Raw genomic sequence first — 20,740 nt, 5'->3', positions numbered from 1 at the left:
CCTCTCCTTTCTGCCAACTGCATCCTTCTTCCTCCTTCAGAGAACAGGAATTGGAGGAGAAGATGGAGCACAAAGGAGGCACCTTAGCCTCGCCCCTCCTCATATGTGACCTGGGGCAAACAGGAGGGGCTCCTGGGTTTAGCTTTATGGACTCATGGAGAGTCAGAGGAGTCACAGAGGGCAGAGGTGACAAGAAAATTCAGCTCCTTGCAAGCGACCTGGAACCAGCTTTTGGGAAGGCGAGAGTAGCTAGGCAAGGCTGTCCGGTCTTCCTCTAACACTTGGCCCTTCCCTTCCCCCACATGCCTCCCTTCTTCAACCTTGTCTGCACCCCACACACAGATAGGAAAGACACGGACAAAACTGAGCTTCGTACTTACAGGAAGGTGAATTTGGAGGTGGTGGTGTCCACCAGGCCGCTGCCCCAGGTGCTGTCCACCAGGTGCCAACGACCCTCAAGGTACACAGCGTTCCAGGCGTGGTCGAACTCTCCGGAGAAGCTTTGGCCGGTCTGGTAGCCAAAGCCCTTGGAGTAGCCAGGCACGGTGACACACTGCACACCAGCAACCCTGGGGATGGGACATGGGTCTGAGAAGGGGCTTGAGTGCTAGGGGTGTGTGGACAGGGATCCAGAGTGCTGGCAGGCCCTGCCCGTGCAGACTGACTGCAGCCCTGTTGTTTGCTATTCCCCTGAGACTCTTCAGCTTACTTCTGAAGTGTCTCCCCAGGGCCTGCTTGCCATGATCCGATGTACAGCATCTCAGGAGGAAAAATCAGGACAAGAGTGAGGACGGCCTCGAGAATGCAGGGAGCTGGGAGACAGAGATGTTCTTGGAAGAAAACCAATGCGAAAGAGCTGCACACAGAGGCGGGGAAGCCAGCATACCTCCGGCAGGTGCTGGTGATGAGAGAGGAGGTAGCTGAGCTCTGATTCCTGGCTGTTCCCCTCTGCATGGGCTTGGGAAGGCAGGCAAACTGGTCCAGAACCAACCTAGGAGAATGGGCTGGCTGCCAGGAGACCAGACCATCAGCTTTGGCCTCCATGAGGAAGGAACAGAAAGCACCATGGTGCATTAATATCCTTCCTTGACTACCTGCCTGGGCCTCTGCATTGGCCAGTTTTGCATCACCTTGACACAAGCTAGAGTCATCAGAGGATGGAGCCTCTATTGAGAAAATGCCTCCATAGGATCGGGCTGTAGGCAAGATCAAAGGGCATTTTCTTACTAAATGACTAATAAGGGGAGAACCCAGGCCATTGTGGGTGGCGACACCCCTGGGCTAGTGATCTTGGGTTCTATAAAATGCAGACTGAGCAAGCCATTAGGAGCAAGCCACTAAGCAGGGCTCCTCCATGGTCTCTGCACCAGCTTCTGCCTCCCAGGTTCCTGTCTTGTTTGAATTCCTGTCCTGACTTCCTTCGATGATGAACTGTGATGTGGAAGCATAAGCTGCATAAACTCTTTCCTCCCCAAGTTGCTTTGGTCATGGCGTCTCATCACAGCAATAGTAACCCTGACTGAGACAGCCACCATTTTGAAGTCTCTACCTGCTCCTCGAGGAGTGGAAACGTTGACTGGCTGGCCTTGTCTTTTTGACAGGGTATCCCCATGGCACGCAGCAATGCAGGTATCACTTTGGGGAAAGTTGAACTGTGGGAGATGGAGTGCCTGTCACTTTTAGAGACCTCATAAAACCAGGTCTGGGCTGTGGCCAACACTCCAAAGGCTGAATCAGCAAGTCCCCTGAGGGCCCTGCCTTCCCCACCACCCACTGGCCTCTCTCTTCAGCAGCTCTTCCCCAACATGGCAATGGACAAATGGACAGTACCAGTCTGACCTACATGGAGCTGCTGGCCCCGGGCCTGCTGGCCCTGGTGCTGAGTTGCTCTGCCCCAACACTTTTCTTGCATTTGTGAAAACTGGTATAATAAATTCACAAGTCTACTGAGTCCTGGATTCCCAAAGTGATTCGTCAGTGGAACCCCATCTGCACCTCAACAACTACCCACCCTCCACACAGTGCTGATCCTGAACATCTCTCTGAGGCCCACATCAGGTAGCCGGGCCTGGTCACTCTCAGGATGCATTGGGTCTGAATCTCCAGTCCCATTAAACAACAGGGTCTTAGACTAATGGGGTCAGAAGATCACATACTGACTGTGAGTGTAGGGAGAGGCTTGCCCATGGAGATGGGTATTTAGCTCACATTTAGTAGAAGGCCACACTGAGTGTCACTGACGTACACTTATGCGTCATTTGCTGGGTCACTGGGGCAAATGTGGTAGCATGAAAATGAAGAGATTCTCATTTCTCTTATTGCATCACATGCAGATAACGATGGTGGTATGTCACCACATCCGCTGTAGCCCTCCTTTCCCTGCAGAGCCACGCTGAGGCGACTCACACCGAGACTCCTTTCAGGGGGTGACATTTGATGGTCCCTGTTGAGGTTTGGTCTGTTGTTACATATTGTAACGCTGAGTACTGAACCCCAACGTCTGGTTGCCTCCAGAGACGAGGAAATCCTCATTGTACACCCAATTGGCGCTATGTAACATTGCCCTCCAAGTTATCCCTGATTGGTCAATAAAGACGCCTACGGCCTGCAGCTGGGCAGAAGAGAGGTAGGCAGGTTTTGGTTTCTGGGCTTGGAGTCTGAAGCAGAGACCACAAGGAGAGAAGGAGGAAGAAGATACCATGAGGTAGGCTGATCATGACCCCATGGCCATGAGGGCCAGCCAGTTGGAGTAGGAGCAGCCCAGGGGGAACAAAGCAAGTGATATCTCTGGGTTATTGACAAGGAAGTAGACAAAATAACACAGAGGGCTGATATCTGCCCAGCTCTAGTGCTGTTACAGCTTGTTTTAAATATAAATGTTTTGTGTCTTTTATTTGGGAACTATATGATCAATTAAATTAAATCCCTCCCCTCCTGTCCGCAGTGCCAAAGAGGCGTTAGGTCTCCAGGGTTCCCTAGGGAATCTCACGATATTATAGCAGCTGGGCCCTGTGAAGTTATTTCAGGAACACTTGGGGACATTCTGTTGACAAACACCAAGAGTTGCTAGACCCTGGTGGTAGGGTTTTCTACTGGTGACGGTCCAAAATGAGTCCCAGAACAGAAGGTCTTTCTGAGGCAGGAAGCCACGGCAGACAGTCTCTCTGAGTGTAAATATATATATTCATGGAGAACGAGGGCAGGGTTGGGTAGGGAGAGATTCTTGATCCCTCGGAAATGGGGTTATAGGTGTGTTTATTTAAATTCCTCTGCATCTTACTTTTTTTTGGGGGGGGGGCTGTAGGTCAGGCCCAGAGTGCTTGCCTTGCATGCAAGAGCGAAGACTCTCTCTCCAGTACTGTAAAAAGAAGCAGGGCGGGGCGGGGGAGGGAGCACGACAACATTTTAAAATATGATTATGTGTTCGTTATAGAATTGGGAAAACTTAGGTTATATTCTTCAGTGAATTATTCCCCATTGTTGCTCGAAAACACTGTGTATGTAAATTTTAGCCTGGTGTGGAGGGCAAAGGGAAGTCCTGGGAACCTTTGTGTTTGCAAATGGCTCACTTCGCAGGAAGGGCAAGCGGTGAGTGGAACGCTGGGGTCTGGATTGCTGTCTGGTGCTTGCTTTCTGCTCAGAGCATCAGGAGCAAGGAAGGAGTGGGGAGCATTTAGCATCCACATCTTCTCTGGGTGCTGGAGTGAACTGGCCTCTCCTGTAGGCAGACTGTGTCTCCTCCAACTGGGGGAAGCTTGTTTTAAACAGTGAGTGGGAGGTATTCTTCCACCCAGGAGAAGCAAGTGGGGAAGGGTCTTGCCCAGCCCAGGAACGAGCCATAGGAGGGAGAAAGGATGAGTGACATGTACCTATATTGCTCCAAGCTGGAATGGGTGGCCATTGACCGCAGCCAGGAAATCAGAACTCTATTGCTACCTCTACCAGTCACCTGCAGTGACCTTGCCAGGTTCATTATGGGCTAAAAAGGATGGTTGGCATTAAGTGATCTCCAGGGGGCAATTCTCCTCTGACAGACCGAGGAGAAGGAGAAAGGGCCGTGGGGATTGCCTGTGGCAGAACTAAGATGAAAAATGAAGTCAGCTGTAAGTTTATGCATTGCTGGAGTATGACATGGGGTTATTTTATTATCTGACAACTATGTGTAAGATGAATTGGACAGAAGTCACAATGTAAAGTGTTGTCAGTAATCCGTAGTTTTTATATAAATTAAATATTTCACAGGCATAAAACTATCTATCTGATTGTAGAACTATCTATCGAGCCTCTCTGGTTCCTGATCAGACCACAATCCGTGACCCCTTCACATCATTGAAAGAGCTCTGACCGTACAAATGGTGTGTCAAGCACAAGAACCGGCACTGGGCGTGGGTGTGTGTGTGAAGGGGGGGGGGCAGCACATGACACACAATGAACCACAGTGAGAGATTGTTCCAACACAAGGCTCAGTGGCTGCCTTAGAAGAGCTTGTGCTTGCGAAGCAGGAGGATCTGTGAAACACCAGACTGAGGCAAAAAAGTGCTGAAGAAGGGATCTCAGGTGAGACATGTTTCTACCTGCCGAGTAGCTTGGCTAGCCAGCCCCAAACACAGCCCAAGGCCGTCTGTCTATGTAACAACCTTAGGCTGCAGAATCCTGCTTCTCCATCTGAGAGTCCTGACAGTACCACTGTTGGGGCACTAGCACAGGGAGGATGTGCATCTGATATTGCAAAGCCAGCTTGCATGCAGGACTCACGAGCAATCCTTTTGCGACACCCAGAACATCAGGAGCAAGCAGCAGCCCATTCCCAGCCAGGGCTGGGGCTCGGGGACCCAACCAATGATCTGAGGCTTTGAAGAACACTTGACCTTCCTCTGCAGCCTGATGAATATGCACTGAGTAGAGGGGTGGGCAAATGGAAGGTGCCATTACCTAGTGACCTTGGCTGGCTTCTGGAGCTATGAGCACATTTCCTTGTCACTTATCAAAGATCTGAGCATACCAGCTTGCTGTGGTGTGTCCCCTGGGTACAGAGTGAGGAGTTGACAGTCCAGACCTTGATGGTTGTTTGATACAGATAAGGTCCAGGCCCTGCCACAGGAGCTATGTGATACAGGTATAGCCTGTGAGAAGCTGGGAGTGTAGGTGAGGGGCTTGGGCAGGCAGGAACACTGCGCACAGCAGCCTTTGACCATGCTAAATGAAACGTTCTTTTCTTTCATTATCTTGTTGAAGGCGTGTGATTTCTAAGCAGGGCATAAGCAGCGGCATCTCTCTCAACACTTGGATTTGATTTCTTATAAACTTAGGTATCTCTCTATCCTTGCCACACACCTGTCCACCTCTGGCTTCCTAGGCATGATCTCAGAGGTTTCCTGTCTAACTGTGGCTTTGAGAGAAAGGCTACCTGACTTGGTGACACACAGCCAGCTAAAGTAAAGACAATCCTGGGGTCCAGCAGTCCTGAGACACAGTCTGAGAGCTTTCAAACTATGTCAGGACTTTTGCAGACCAACATCCTGCTTTCATATGTAGGACTGTAGGTGATATACAATGAAATGAAGAGATGATCCGAGAAAGAATTCGAGCTTGTATCCTCCTCCAGTGTAGCCACAGTGGAGGGGGAGTTTAGGTGTCCCTTTCAGAGGCCTTATGTGACAAAGTCAGTGCTGGCAATAATTAAATTATTTAAGGCAGCTCTGGGCGGATGCAGGCCTTTAGTTCTCTCTACTCTGGAGTACTTTAGTTCTAGCACTCTGGAGGCTGAGGTAGGAAAGTCACAAGTACAGGGTCTGCCTGAGTTGCCGAGTGAGTTGAAGATCAGCCTGGGTAACTCAGAGAGATGCTGACTCAAAAACTTAACGGAGAGGCAGCTCAGTGATAGGGTTCTTAGCTGGCTAGCATATATAAGACTCTGGGTTCAGTCTCCAATACTGCTGAAAAAGAAGAAAATAAGAAAGACCACCCAGCTCCTGGAGAATCTCCCTAGAGGCTTGGATGGCCACTATGGTCACATTGGCCACCAGCAGCTAACCAAGCAGGCATGCCTCTGTCCTTGCTCTTCACGGGACTAGAAGATGTCATGGAAGATGGATGGAAATGCAGCTGACATATGATTGGTGACAACCAGCCTGCTCAGTGCCAAAGCTTCAGACTGGCAATAAAGCGCCGGTTACCTCAAATCTCTGGAAAAATTTGCTGGCTGGTGTTACTGGGGCCATGATTACAGTGGGGGAGAGAATTTACTGCAGGCTGACTCAGTGGCAGGTGCCTGGGGAATTAACCTTGGCCCCTGCAAGGAGATTAGGCAGAATCAATTAAGGCTGTGGGCAATCGGGGCTGAAGACAGACTTACTGCTCAATGATAGAAAGCCGGGAAGAAACTGGACCAGCAATTACACGGGGCGACGAGAGAGCTAACAAAACACACCACATCGGAAATGTAGGAAAGACAAAGGGGGAAACAGAGAATGCCTGGGAATATCTAAGTCCTTACCAAACTGCTCTGTTAAATCAGTCTTTAATGAGGCCCTTGGCCAGGAAGCAGAGCATTAGGCAGGACTTCCGAGGACGGCGCTTTCTAAGAGGCCACCCTGGCAGTCCACAGACTCAATAAGCAGGTGTGGATTGCGTGTCTGCAATTATTAAGGAACCAACTAATGAATTTACCAAATGATTGGCAGCCATTCCAGGGGTCAAGGGGCTTAGGGAGGCCATGCACGAATGGGTTACTGATCCTTAAGGCGACACTTAAGGGAGTTCACCGAACCCTGAGCTACTGTTAAGTGTCCCAGGCAGTGCAAGGGATTTTGTGCATGGTCATCGCTAGGTTGAGACTAACTTTAACTGATGTGAAATGTTGGGGGTGTATTTTAATGATGAGCTGCAGGGCAGGATGTGGCCATTGTTAAGCATCTGGAACAGGTCAGAGAGCCGACAGAGTCAATCAAGGCAAGCGTCAGTTTTCTGGATCTATGTGGGTGGGCTAGCAGAGGCAGTAGGAAAGTTCCGCAAAAATGCTCCAATGCTTATGAAAGATGGCGCAAGTCTTAAAAAAAAATAGCATTTCCCAAGTCAGTTGAGCGGCACCTCCACGTGGCATGCTCTACTGTTCCGCCCTGAAAGCAATACAGTCCCTAAAATACAGATGAAGAAACCGAGGCCTGAAAGGAAGCTGCCTTACCTAAATGAACAAAACTCATAAGTGGTCAGTTAGGGATGGGGGCCCTGGTCTTTCTGACTGTACCTGTGGCACATCTACAGTGAGCCGGGAGACTCAGGAGACATACAGACATGCTTGCAAGACTCAAGACTGTTGCCACCTGCAGGAGTCCTGCAGTGAGGAGGCAGAGCTGGTGAGTCCATCAAGGATGGATGGGGGCGGGGCTCATGAGGCCCCACCCCTTTCTGGGAAGTTCTAGGCAGTTAAGGGTTGTTGGGGGGGGGGGCAGGAGAGCCAAATTTCTCAGTGGTAAGCTACCCTTATTTAACTAACCCCTACTCTTGTAGACAACCCTAATAAAATAGAGTGGCCCCCAAAGTCATGAAAATAGGAGTGGGGGAGTCTGTTAGGAAGAAGGGGTTTAGTGGGAGGGGAAGGAGGTGAGGGGACTATGGGGGAGACATTCAAAGTATAATATGCATATGAAATTGTGAAAGAATGAATCAACTAGAAAGAAAATCCAGGGTCTGGAGAGATGCCTCAGTGGTTAAGAGCACTGACTCGTCTTCCAAAAGTCCTGAGTTCAAATCCCAGCAACCACATGGTAGCTCACAACCATCTGTAATAGGATCTGATACCCTCTTCTGAAGGCAGCTACAGTATACTCCTCTATATAAAATAAAATAAATACTTCTTAAAAAAATAAACCTCAAAACAAAACCCATCATGAGAAAAAAAGAAAAAGAAATCCAAGTGTTTTCAAATTTACAAATTCCTATGAAAACAACCACATTCTGAAAGATGCCAGGCAGGCACTGAAAACCCGGTGGTGTTCTGTTATTCAAAAGAAAACACACACGTCTGCCAGGCATATCCTTCTTGCTTCTCACCATTCTGAAAATGCCTATTAAAAGCCTACTGTGTGTAAATGCCAATTGAGGGTCTACTGTGTGGAGAATTCTGGGCCAGATGTTCTCAGAGAGGCAGAAGAGGGGCGGGGGATTAAGACACAGGAAGAAAGGCACATAGAGAGAACTGTGCTGAGAACAAGCCAGAGAAGGCACATGGGTGTCACTGTCACCTGGGAAGGGACATGGGTGTCACTATCACCTGGGAAGGCACGTGGGCGTCACTATCTCAACTCTACCTAGGTGATTCAGAGCCAATTAGTTGTTTTCCTTGTCTTGTACATTTTGGAGACTATTTACAGAAAGCATTTTTTTTTTTTTAATTCAAAAAAGTTATTAGTGGGCTGACAAGATGGCTTAGTGGGTAAAAGCACTTGCCACCAAGCCTGGTTCAATTCCCTCATGTTACAAAGACAGAGTTGACTTTTGAAAGTTGACCTCTGACCTTCACATGAATGCTATGACATGTATATGCCTCCCCTCTCCCCCGCCCCCAGAGAGACAGAGGCATAACTAACTAACTAACTAACTAAACATAATATAGTTAAAAAAATTATTAGCAGAACAGTTGTTGCATACCCATAATCCCAGCACTTAGGCCAGCCTTGCCACACAGTGAATTCAAAGCGAGCCTGAGCTACAGAGCTAGAGTCTGTCTGGAGCACCATGGGAGGGCTAAGGCTTAGTGGTAGATTGTTTGTTTTCCCTGGGAAAGGCCCTGGATTTGATTCCTCATCATCACCTGGAGTAAAGAGCTACAAGATGAAAACCTAATGTAACTCACACAAGTTAGTAGACAAGGTCAGATGTCAAAGGATAGGAAGGAGGCTCTGGGGTGGGGCCTAGAGAAATGCCAGGAAGGGCTGTGCACTCATGGGAAGCGGAAGCGGAAGTGTTGTGTGAGTGTTGCTTCGAGGTGCAGAGCCAGCAGGTGGCTGAGGTCAAGTTTTGGAGGACTTTGAAAGACACTGGGAACCCAGGGACAGGGATGCCCAAAGACAATGGGGCACCTGGCTCTGGGGCTGGGGATGTCACTGGGAACTTGGAGAAGTAGAAGGTACTGCTGGAGGGAGAACAGTGGGTCAGCCAGCATGGATCCTGCCCAGGTTGTCTCTGAGGCTAGGGTCCCAGAGATGGGAAGTGGAAGTTTGGAGCAGGGAGTTGGGCAGGAGGGCTAGAGGGACCCAGAACCAGGTATCTGCCTATACCTGGAAGCGGTAATACAGGGTTGGGAGGCACTGGAGCTCAGGCCGAGAATGGGTTGTGTGCATCTCAAGACAGGGCACACACAAGTGCACACAAGGCCACAGGGGACCAGCAGCACAACGCTAAGCCATGCCAGCTGCTCGACTGGAGAGCATCTGTTACTGTGGTTTGACAACTGCCACCTGCAGTCCCGATAGGTGGACACTGGGTATCTGAGACCTACTCACAGCTTTTCAGGGACATAGCCAATCACTCACTTCCTGCTTGTTCCCTAGGAGAACCCAGGTGACCTCAGAAATCCATCCGTATGGCTCCCCCGGACTTGAGACTGTCTTGATGTTACCAAGAATTACTTCAGCCAGTTCTCCCACTTGGGCCTGTGTCTGTGCCATAGCTCTGAGAATGGGGCCCCAAGGCACAGAGAACCACTTCCTGGCTACTGAGCTTTCCTACCAATGGATCTTTCCAAGCACGGCCCCTCTCCCTCCTCAAAGGACAGCCTTTCATAGTCTCCTTGGCGTCAGCGGCCACTGTCCTCTGGCTTCCAGGCCTGCCATTCTTTTAACCTTCAGCTGCACAGTGAAGGGAGAAGGCAGAAAAGGGGCCTTTTATAACCAAATTATCTTTGTGCATTCATCTGCCATTATGTTAATGCATGGCGAAGCCCGGCAGATGGTCCAAAGTCAATTACGCTGGTGTTAAAAAGGGAGAAATTGACCTTTTCAGGACTCACTTGGATTCCCCGGCAGAGTTTGCAAACTCAAGCTCCAGACCTGGCAATGGGGGCAGAGGCACAGAGGGACGAAAGAGAAGAAAGAAGCAGGCAGTCGGGTGACAGCCCGGGGACTCTTGCTTATCACAGGCTGTCTTTCATACCTGCACATCCTTTCAAAGAGGCCGGCGTAACCATCACAGTTGGTCTTCTGGGTCCTCAGGATGTCAGTGGGTTTGAAGGCCTGGCGGTCCTTCTCCTGGGCAGCCTCAACGTCGTACTCTGGAGGACAGAGGAGGCGGCTGTGGGCACGCAAGGCTCCCAGGTGCACGAGGATGGCTCAGTGAGGAAGGGAAAGCCACAGAGCCCATAGGATAGCCTTCACCCCCCAGCTGTGCTCAGGAGGAAATGGTGGCATGAACAGAAACAGGACCCCAACCTAGCCAGATGTGGTCACCTTTTGTGTAGGTGGCAAAAGGGACATCGCGGCCAAAGCGGAGAGGACCACCTGGTCCTCATAGCGCACACCTTTAATCCCAGCACTCAGAAAGTAGAGGTGGGCAGATAGATCTCTGTGAATTCAAGACCAGCCTAGTCTACATAGTGAGTTCCAGGCCAGCTAGGGCTGCCTAATGAAACCTTGTCTAAGAGGGGGAAGAAAGCTGGTGGTGGTGTAGGGAAGGAGGCACCCGCCCTCAGGTTCAGACCTTGGGTGACTACATTTTCTAAGTTGCACCTGGAGGACAAAGAAGAGCCTCGGGGAATCCAGGTGGGACACTGGCTGTTCTTCATGTCAAAGGAACAAGGGTCCACCCCGCCACTCAGTTGGCCACCATCTCCCCCACTTGCAGGCTTCAGCAAGGGAAGCCTGTGACTTGTCAGGACCTGGCAAGATTCCCTTAACTGTCTCTCAGAGAGCAGTGGGCAGCCGCTCAGGCCCAGGTTTCTAAGATGGCTTGGAGAACCCTGGGAGTAGGTGGAAGCCAGCGGCCGGGGACACAGGTGGGACAGCAGGAGACAGGAATATGAGCACTTGCCCTAGCTGGCACTTGTCTTAGGACCTTCTGGTGTTCATACAGCTGTGTCCTCCTCAGTCTGTGGTCACCCTCTTGGTGATGGGCCGTCCTGGGTTCTCATCTCTGTAGAGCGGGGCTTACTAGGAATCCTGGACCCAGGGAGGTCAGCTTCTGGGTGAAGGCCCAGTTCAGAAGGGTGGCTTTTACCTTCCTTGGTTACTTCAGGCACGTCCCCCTGACCTAACTCCTCACTCTGATGAGGCAACAGAAGCAGGGATCTGAAGGAAGGGGCATCCAGGGTCCCCGGTGCTACCCCCTTAGTGGCATACCTATATGGTGGCATACCTATATGGTGGCATACCTATATGGTGGCAGATCCAGATCCAGATGGCTCTGACCCTTTCCAGATCGCTGTGGGCTTCCTGGAGCAAGTCACTCACCAGCTCATTCAGGCCACTCTTGACTGTCACCTGGGAGCAGAAAAATCAGATTCTATGGGGGTCAGGGGAGGATGGGAGTGTGACACCCACCAAATCTGGCCAGCTACTCTTTCTCCAGTGAGGAAGCTGGAACGGGGCCCAGGAGGGCAGAGGGTGGTGGGGGATAAATAGTGTGGCGTTAGGGGAGTTGGACAGGGCATGTGTGCTGGCCAGTTGAAGCCCAGGTGCTAGAGCCACCTCAGCTTTCCTCTTCCCATCTGGGACCAGCCAGGCAGGTATTCGGGTAGCTACAGCAGCCTGTGGTCATGGTTAAGATTTACTAAACCTGATCTACGCTGGCTAGTTTTATGTCAACTTGCCACAAGCTAGAGTCATTTGGGAAGAAGAAATCTCGATTGAGAAATACCCCGCACCAGATTGGCCTGCGGACAAGCTTGTCTTATTGTCTTAACTGATGAATGACGTGGGAGGTATTGTCATCTCCGGGCTGGTGGTCCTGAGTGCTACAGGAAAGCAAGCCACGAGGAGCAAGCCAGTAAGCAGTGTTCTTCATGGCCTAGGCATCAGTTTCTATCTCTAGGCTTCTTGCTTTGAGTTCCTGCCTCCATGTCCTTGGATAAGGGACTATAAGTTATAAGATGAAATAAACCCTATTCTCCCCAAGGTATGGTGTTTCGTCACAGCAAGAAAAAAGTAACTAAGGCATTGCCTATGGGTTTAACACAACCCTTGGGCTTCCTGTTCCGCATCCACACTGGTGGTATTGAAATGTGTAAGGTCCTCCATAGGCTCATGTATCTAAACACTTGGTCCCCAGCTGGTGGCATTCTTTGAGAAGGTTGTGGAGCCTTCAGGAGGCAGAGCCTTGCTGGAAGAAGTAGATCACTGGAGGCCAGGCCTTGAGGTTTTATAGCCTGCTCCATTTCCTGTCTGTTCTCTTCCTGCCTAGGGTTGCAATTTGTCTAGTCACCTCACGCTCAATACCCTCCCTGCCCCGAGACACAGTGCCTCCTCAAACTGTAAGCCAAAACAAACTCTCCCTCCATCATCTTGCCTCTTGCCAGTTATTTGATCACAGCCATTACAAAGTAACGAAGGTACACTGTGAAAGGACAGCCATAGACCATCCATCTGGTTTACTCAGTGTATGATCAAGAGAGGCCTTGGAGGTAGGCTCTTTTATCCTGACTTGGGGAACTCCAAGTCACCTTTGGGGCCTTTAGCCAAGGGAGTCAATTCTCCTACCTGTGAGGCAGAGGCATCCAGTTTTTCAAAGAGCCGGAGGTCCAGGGGCATGGATTTCAAACTGGATCTGTCCCAGGGGTAGGCTGTTAACACAGGGAAACCAAGTCAGTACGGGGGGTGGGTGGGGTGGGGGACCCCTGAGGAGGGCTGTGAGCCCAATCCTAATAGTCACTTGGAGGATCCATGGCTCTTTAACCTTTCTTACACCAACACACTCATTCCAAGAGCTGTACCTCCTAGAAACGTTTGTTTGGGCAAAGTTGCCTAGGAACTGTGACTACCCCTATGGTCATCTTGAAGATTCACAGGGAACTTGAGATTATTTTGAAGACCCTGGAGATTCAGCATTAAAAACCTTGGCTGACTCAATTGTACCCAGACAATTACTGAAAGGATGATGCAATCCACTTTCCCACCCCTGATAATTAGTTTAAGGTTTTTTTTTTTTTTTTAACTTTCTGTAAGTAGTGTTGCTGGCCCCTGGTATTCTTAATCGGGGAGGACCCATGGCCAAGTGTTTGGTGTAAGGTACCACAAGGCATGCTAGGTGTAAGGAAGTCTGGTAGAGCTGGTCACCAGGGTCTCAGTAGGGCACCCAGACTTTGAGTCAGGCCATGGGGGTAGAAAGGGAGAGAGAGAATAGGATGCTGATATTGGTTTATGGCTAGTGTCCACCTCTATTTTCCAATTGGATGTAGGAGTGCCCCAGTCTGTTCTGGGAGGCAGATCAGGGATTCAGGAGGTGACATCATCCTGGTTTGTGTTTACCCATAGAGTTGGACCTGGGGCATCTTAATGCAGATATAACCATCTAGTGTGGTCCGAAACCCAGCCATACTTCAGCCGCCCCCACCAGAAGGGGAATAACTGGCTAGCTCCTGCTGAGTGCCTCACATCTCAGTTCTCCTCAGCCTGCCTCCCGTCACTGCCTGATAAGAGCGCCACGGTGACAGGTGGGCATCAGGTGGGCTTTCACATCACATAGGCTGCCGCTCAGGTCAGCTCTTCCCCGCCTTCCTGTTTAGAAGGATGGCATTTCTAAAATGGTGTTAAAATTTCCACTTTATTAGTTCCTCTTTCCCTGGTTCCATTCTTACAATATTTGATATTTTATATTCAAAATACCCATGGTGATTCATGCCTCGTTAAATCTACCTTCCAAGCAGATTATGTAAGAGTCAAACAGGAGAATATGATTTTATAGCAAGATACTTAAAACACCAGGAACATTAATTAACTTACTCTGATTTTGAGGCCAAATAAAATAGGCAGGTGTGCACGGAGCCACTGCTAGCATCCGGCCTACCAAGGGGGAAACTGAGGCTTAGAGAAGACAAATTAGAGGAAAAAGCAGGATTCCAATCCAGACCATCTATCACCTCATATCACCCCATTTAGTGTTTCTCTGCCGTAACCTGCTACCCACAAGCTTCCTACCGTGTAAACACTTGACACTCCATTTTATTTATTGCTTTGTATTTTTTGTCACAATGGGGATTGACCCCCTGCACATGGTGGGCAAGTGTTCTGCCAGTGGGCTGTATTCCAAGTCCCTCATCTATGTTTTTACTGTTTTTTTTCCTTTTCTTTTCTTTTTAAAGATAGGGTCTCCAGTTGAGGCTGGTTTTCTCCATAGAGCACAGGGTGACTTTGAAATTCTGATCCTCCTGCCTCCACCTCTTGAGTACCAGGATTGCAGGAGTATGTTGGCATACCCAGTTGATGTGGTTCTGAGAACTGGTCCCAGAGCTTCATGCCTGCTAGGTAGGTAGGTACCCTACCAGCAGAGCTACGTCTCCAGCTCCAAATTAGCATCACTCTGCATCCCGGGTCCACCATTTTCTGTAGTAGACTGTTTTGTACTCAGAAAGGGGTTACTCTTTGGCGCTGGGATGATATAAGAGTTTTCCCTCTTCACCTGTGTCTGTGGCCAACACTACTAGTCAATCAGGACACTCTTTCTCCCAGATCCACAGATGGTCTCAGACTCTTGATGTCCCAGCAAGCCAGTACCAATTGGCAGCTGGAGACTGGACCATGAGGCCAACTCACTGCTTTTTTTTTTTTTTAAAGAGGCCCCAGAGAAGGCCTGGGACTCACCGTGGGCATCTTTCCCTCCAGGCTGCCGGGGTCTCATGTTTCCATTTTTATCACCTTGTAAACCTGGAATATCCCAAAGGTCAGAGATACCACAGAAGAAACAGAAAAGCAAGCACTGGCGATTTTCTAGGTAGTAGTCCTGGCCACTCTCCCTGTTCATGCTGGCTCTTACAGACTCCCTGCTCCCATCCCCACCCACCATGCACTGTGGCTGCTGGGCCAGAGAAGAGACTGGGAATAGGGGATGAATGACAGGAAAGGGAGCTATGGTCTTTGAGTTGAGTCAGAGCATGCTGTGATCTCAAGGCTTTATCCCCTGCAGCAGGCCTGCACAGAGCTGTGGTTCACCCCTCCTCTGCATTCTGCCATCTTGGAAAATAGCTGCAGACGCTATAGGTACAAACCAGTTTCTTCTAGTACTTTCTGTGCCTTAGCCTTTTGACCTGTATTCACCCTGTGTTTTCCAAGTCAGCAAAGTGAGGCTCAGGTAGGAGAAATGATTGTCCAAGAAAGTTACCTGGCCAAGAGAATAAGGCCCAAGTACAGCTCCAAACCCTTTGGTTCTAGCTATAATACGTGGCAGTTGTCAGTACATGTAGGCAGTTTTATGTCTAGCCAAGACAAGAACTGACTAAGCGAAGAGCGATAATAGGGGCACAAAAGGTAATGTGTATGGAACTTGGGGCCCAGAAGGTCATGTAGCCCTTGGAGTGGGTGGCCCTGCACTGTGAATGGTGAGTAACAGGGGAGTCCCTGGGAAAGAAGCAAAGGAGACTTAGCTGCTGGTTCAAAGTCAGGTCAGGAAGACATGGTGTCTAATGAAACCATTCAGAATTGAGGGTGGGCTCACCGAGGCCGACGGTTTATGCCCCCAGAGCCACTTCAGGCTGTAAATATAGGAACTGAAAGCTGAGAGGGTGGTTTCCATTCCCAGAAATAGGTTCTGTTTTTCTTTGGAACTTTTCTTCCCCTCCTCCTCCATCTTCAGACGGAATGGCAGGGTTCCGAGAAGTTAGTGTTTATGGGAGTTTAGAACAATCCTACAAGGGTATCTTACTTATTTTTCCTCCTTTTCTATGTGAAAAAAAAAAGGGTCGTGGTGTGCTCTGCAAGGATATAGCCTTGGAGGGTTTTGCATCATTGAGAGGACACAGCGGGAGGGGCCTCAAGCCTCCTCTGCCTCTTTCCTCATGAGGCCTCCTTCATCCAAGAGGCAGGCCAGGGTGAAGATGGGGCAGGGATGAAGAGTCATTGCAGTCAAGATCCTGCCTGCCTACATAGACTGACACCTCCCACATATTATAGCTGAAATCGGAGGCTTCGGAGTTGGACCTGGGTCTTTATCTTTTGGCCGAGTAACTCTCCTGGACAGTCGTTTCTCTTTTCTGAGCCTCGCTTTGCTGACTTGAAAAAACATGGGGCGAATACCAGCATCTGCATAAAGGTCAAGAAGGTGAGGCATGGGAAGTACTTAGCACTGTGCATACCACGGTTTTTGGCAGCCTACAGATGGCATCTTAAAACCCTGGTAGTGACAGTCTGGTGAGAGAATGCACTATTAGTTATGCGCATCACCCGGACCTCCTTACAGAGACCCGAGAACAGTAGCATCTGGCTGTTGTACTTGACTGTGAAATGCTCCCATAAACTTATGTGTGTGGACACCCAGTCCCTGGATATTAATGCTGTCTTGGAGGGATGTACAACCTTTAGGGGGTGAAGCCTCTCTGGAGGAAGTGGGTAACTGGTGGGCAGGTCTTGAGTCTCTAAAGCCCAGTTCCACTTCCTGTTCATTTTCTGCTTCCTGTTTTACCACTATGTGGGGCAGCGATACGTCCAGCTGCATACTCCTGCAATTACGGAACTTCCTGCTGCCAAACTTTTTCTGTCACAGTATACTGTATCTCCCAAAGCCATGGGAGCAATAAGAATAGAAACTAACACAATGGGTGTAAATAGTAATGTTTCTGCCTTCTCCCAGGTTGGACGATCAAAGCAGCCCTGTACAGGTACGTACGTTTAGCCAAAGAGAACTTCTTAAGCAGCTGGGGCATGGCGTCTTGGGGGTGGATTTCCACAGTCAGCTGAGTACCTGCAAAGGGGGAGGTGACATTCTTAGCCAAATGCTGCTAGGAAGGGCACTCCGTCTTGTGACAGATGTTCAAATGGCAGAACGTGCTTCATCTTAGATCTTTCTGTTGAATATGCAGATAATTCATGTTTTCCAGACTAACCCAAACAACAAACACAAGCGCTCTCTCTACCCCATCTAACCATGGGGGTGGAATGCATGGGGAAACCCATCTGCAGACCCTGGAAATTCAGTGATAGAAAAGAACAGGGTTGGGAGTGGCAACGACCGGGTTGTGAGACAGGACCGCATCGGTCTACCCTTCTTCTCATTCTGGCAACACCTCAGGCAAAGGCATCCCTACGCAGAGGTGCATGGATGTAAAAGAGTACTCAAGGAAAAAAAAAATCATTTTCTACTTGAAGGGTGAGAATGGGAACCCCTAATTGTCTCAGGGACATCTTCTGCTGTGTTTTTTTTTTTTTTTCTTTATTCTATATTTTCCTGATTCAGCCCAGAAGCAAGAATGTGGGTAGCTGTGAGGTTAGTAGCCAGGCACAAGTGGCATGTGTATTTTTCTCTCCCTGTCTCCTTTCCCTCCCTCCCTCCCTCCCTCCACCCTCCCTCCCTTCCTCCCTCGCTCCATCCCTCCCTCCACCATCTCTCTCCTTCCCTCTCTTTCCCTCTCCTCTCTTCTCCCTCCCTCTATCCTCCCTTCCTCCCTCCTTCATCTCTCCTGCTGATTGTCCCCAGACACAGTTATAAAAAGTACCCAACAGAGTGAAAAGACAAAGTTTCAACCTTTTTTTTTTGGCCAGAGGAACAGGAAATGGCTGACGAAATGTAATTCCCTAAAGTTGCAAATGAGTTCCCATGGTCACCACACGTCTCACCCCATGCACTTTATACCACAGTCTGACTACCAAACTCTAGGGGAAAAACCATGTCTTCCTTCTGAACTGGCCACTTCCTGGTGCACGCAAGCAGATGGGCCCCGCAAAGGCCACCACTCAGAACTGCTCAGCAGAGTACCTGGGAAGATCTCAGTTGGAGAAGAAAAGATGCCAACCATGACAACCCACATTTAACCCAAAGGTGATAAAATGGCACATTAGCCATGCTCCAAAACGAAAGGCCAGCCATTTCAGAATAAAGCAAAAGATACAAAACACAGCGAAGAAACAGAAGATGGAAGAACAAAGTGGAGATGTTAACCCTGAAATGGAAGATGGGCTACAATGTTTTCTATGACAAAGGAAAGAGCCTGAGAACATGAGAACAGCGGCCGGGATCCAATCTGGACAATGGGAAAAGCCAGCAATGCTTCAGAGACCACAGGACCACATTTAGAAGTCCACTGTTCATGTCTCCGGCAACCATGTGTGCAGAAAAGTAGCTGAAGAAATAACAAACTACTCAAATTTGAGAAAAGACATACATGAATGGACTCAAGTTTAGTGTGTGCCAACCATGATAAATAAAAGAAGATCCAGGTCCAGACATGACATAATTACAACACTGAGATACAATGTCCCTGAATACGCTCTGGATAAGTGATATATTATATATAAGGTGGCTACATATTTCTCATCAGAAACTAGGACAGAAAGATGTGGAATCTTTAAGATTCTGAAAGGGATTAACTGACTCTATCCAATAAAAATTCCACATGAGAATGAAATAAAAACATTTTTTCAGGTACAGTGAGACCAAGACAATTTGCTCATTAACATATCCACTCAAGAAAGGAAAATACCAGAGATAGAGAAATATAACATAATAGTATAATATAATAGTGAAGAAACGTCAGCTTATCAAGGAGATGTGACAATGTCAAATACGTAGTCACCTGAACACAAAGATTTAAAATATCTGAAATAAAACTCACAGAATTATAGAGAGGAATAGACAAATATACATTATAGTCAGAGATATCAGCTCTCTTCTTTCAGAGATTGAAGGGATTAATTTAAAAAAATCAGCAACTGCGGAGAAGCATTAAATAGTGCTGTCAGCTGCCGTGGCTTCTGCGGTGCTGTAGAGAATGTCCCCCAGTCCTGGAAGGCAGTGGAACACACATTTACGTCACGTGTTCAGAGTACTCACTACAACTTGCTGTGTGCATCGGATACTCCGCACTCCCCAGGTGCTTGCTGTGATAAACCATGATGTGGTGAACATCAGGATAAAGAAGACATCTCTAACACTTTTCCAATCAATTCCTGAGAGTGAATTCCTAAACACTGATGGAAAGGAATGAGGGTTTTGGAAGGCTTTTGTAATACTGGCCGACTTTCCCACACATCCTTCTGTTGGTTTCTGATTCCACCAATGGGGTCAGAGGTGGAGAATGCCCTTTTTACTCATTCTTGCCCTGGTTGATTGCCTACACTTCATCTTCTTCCCAACGAGAGGTGTTTTGTTTCACCCCTTGAATGTAGGCTGGCCTCACAAGTTAGTATGGCTGATTAGCATGGGGTAGAACTTGTGTTATCATTCAGTGTCTGAGTTTAGCCCTGGAGAGACTTTGCAACGCTCGCTCCCACTCTTGGCATCCCTGCCACAGTGCTGTGCTGTGTGTGCACCAGACTAAGGGTGAGAGACCGCAGGGAGCAGCGCAGGGCTGCTCAGGTGAGGCTATCTGAAACCCTCTGGTCTCCAGCCAGCCCACCAGCTGACAGCCAGCACTAGCTCAGCCAAGAGCTGAGATCAGCCGGCTATGGCGTGGACAGTGACCGTCCAGCAGATCTGCAGGCTTGGAAGCTCACGATGGCATTAGGAGCTGAGTCCCGTGGTGGTGGATAACACAAACATGCCTGCTAAGCTTACTGGCACCTGCCTTCATAAACCCTTTACATTTTTATTAATGAAGGGTCCCTTATTGTTTTATGTATTTAAAAACATTTTAGTGTAGATTTAAAATTTCTTATTTGCTCTTTAAATTGTTTTGAGTGCTGATTGTTATTATTATTTACTGATTTATTATGTTTCCTTTGTTTTGTAAGAATGAGTTCCTTTTTATTAATCCTTTGTTAAAATATACTGCAATTATTTTCTTTTGGAAAACCATTATTGATTTTCTTATACGCTTTTAAAACTTGTTTTGCATGCTAACGAGACTGGAGATACAATGTGTGTTCCCCAGACCAAAAGGCTTAGCAAACATTTTAAATATTTAATTAACTAATAAATTAGTTAATGTGTGTGTGTGTGTGTGGGGGGTATATATGTATTGTTCACATGCAATAAATAAGGTGATCTCTATCACTCTCCGCCTATTTCTTTGAGGCAGAGTCTCTCCCTGAACCCGAGGCTTGTGTTTCAGCTAGGCTGGAAACCAGCAAGTCCAAGAGCCTCCAATCTCTGACAGCCTCTGAGCTGGGTTAAAGGCATGTCAGAGGATGCCTGCCCTGTCATGTGGGTGCTGAGGTTCGAACTCTAGTCTTCACGATTGTGGAGCAAATGCTCTTAAAACTGAGCTATCTCTGTAGCCCAGCATTCACCTGTAAAGTGTAGAATCTAGCACATTCACTGCCCATGACACCAGCCCTGTGATCCTGGGATGAAGATGCCGAGGATTTCAGAATTCAGGGTGTGAGTCCATTCTTGTCAGAAGATTGGGTGCCACCCTCATCCGAAGCATATTCCCTTTGCGGCCCTGGTTAACTTGGCCTCTTTGTTTTCTTGTGCAACTCTTTCTGAGGTGTTCTCCAAAGTGGTGTGTGGCCACAAGATGCTTTTTGAAAGATGAACTGTGAGAGGCTCCCCTGCACGCTCTCTCTATTGTGGGTTGCAACCCGCAATGCTTTCAGTCCCGCAGCAAAGGGGTCTATCCGACCCAGGAGTCTGTCTGACCCAGTGCAGCTGTTGTTTGGAGATT

At 48.7% G+C, this 20,740-nt stretch overlaps 1 protein-coding gene across 3 annotated transcripts in view; it reads right to left on the bottom strand.

The window, feature by feature from the left end:
• Positions 1-20,740, bottom strand: part of Ky (kyphoscoliosis peptidase) — a 40,493-nt gene that overhangs the window by 8,078 nt on the left and 11,675 nt on the right. For 2 of the 3 annotated variants that reach the window (XM_006511647.1, NM_024291.3), the window contains exons 4-9: positions 16,807-16,881; positions 14,790-14,852; positions 12,690-12,772; positions 11,366-11,474; positions 10,153-10,270; positions 381-569 (exon numbers count right to left, since the gene is read on the bottom strand). In XM_006511647.1, coding sequence (XP_006511710.1) covers positions 381-569; positions 10,153-10,270; positions 11,366-11,474; positions 12,690-12,772; positions 14,790-14,852; positions 16,807-16,881 — 637 coding nt within the window. Of the gene's footprint in view, positions 1-380; positions 570-886; positions 1,313-10,152; positions 10,271-11,365; positions 11,475-12,689; positions 12,773-14,789; positions 14,853-16,806; positions 16,882-20,740 lie in introns of those variants that run through there. The other variant, XM_006511646.4, reaches the window with a different exon arrangement.

This window comes from Mus musculus, chromosome 9 (assembly GCF_000001635.26).
Source record: "Mus musculus strain C57BL/6J chromosome 9, GRCm38.p6 C57BL/6J".
In the NCBI taxonomy this organism is placed as follows: Eukaryota; Metazoa; Chordata; class Mammalia; order Rodentia; family Muridae; genus Mus; species Mus musculus.
The sequence above is the reverse complement of the archived record's forward strand: the minus strand, read 5'-3'. Positions and strand labels throughout refer to the sequence as shown.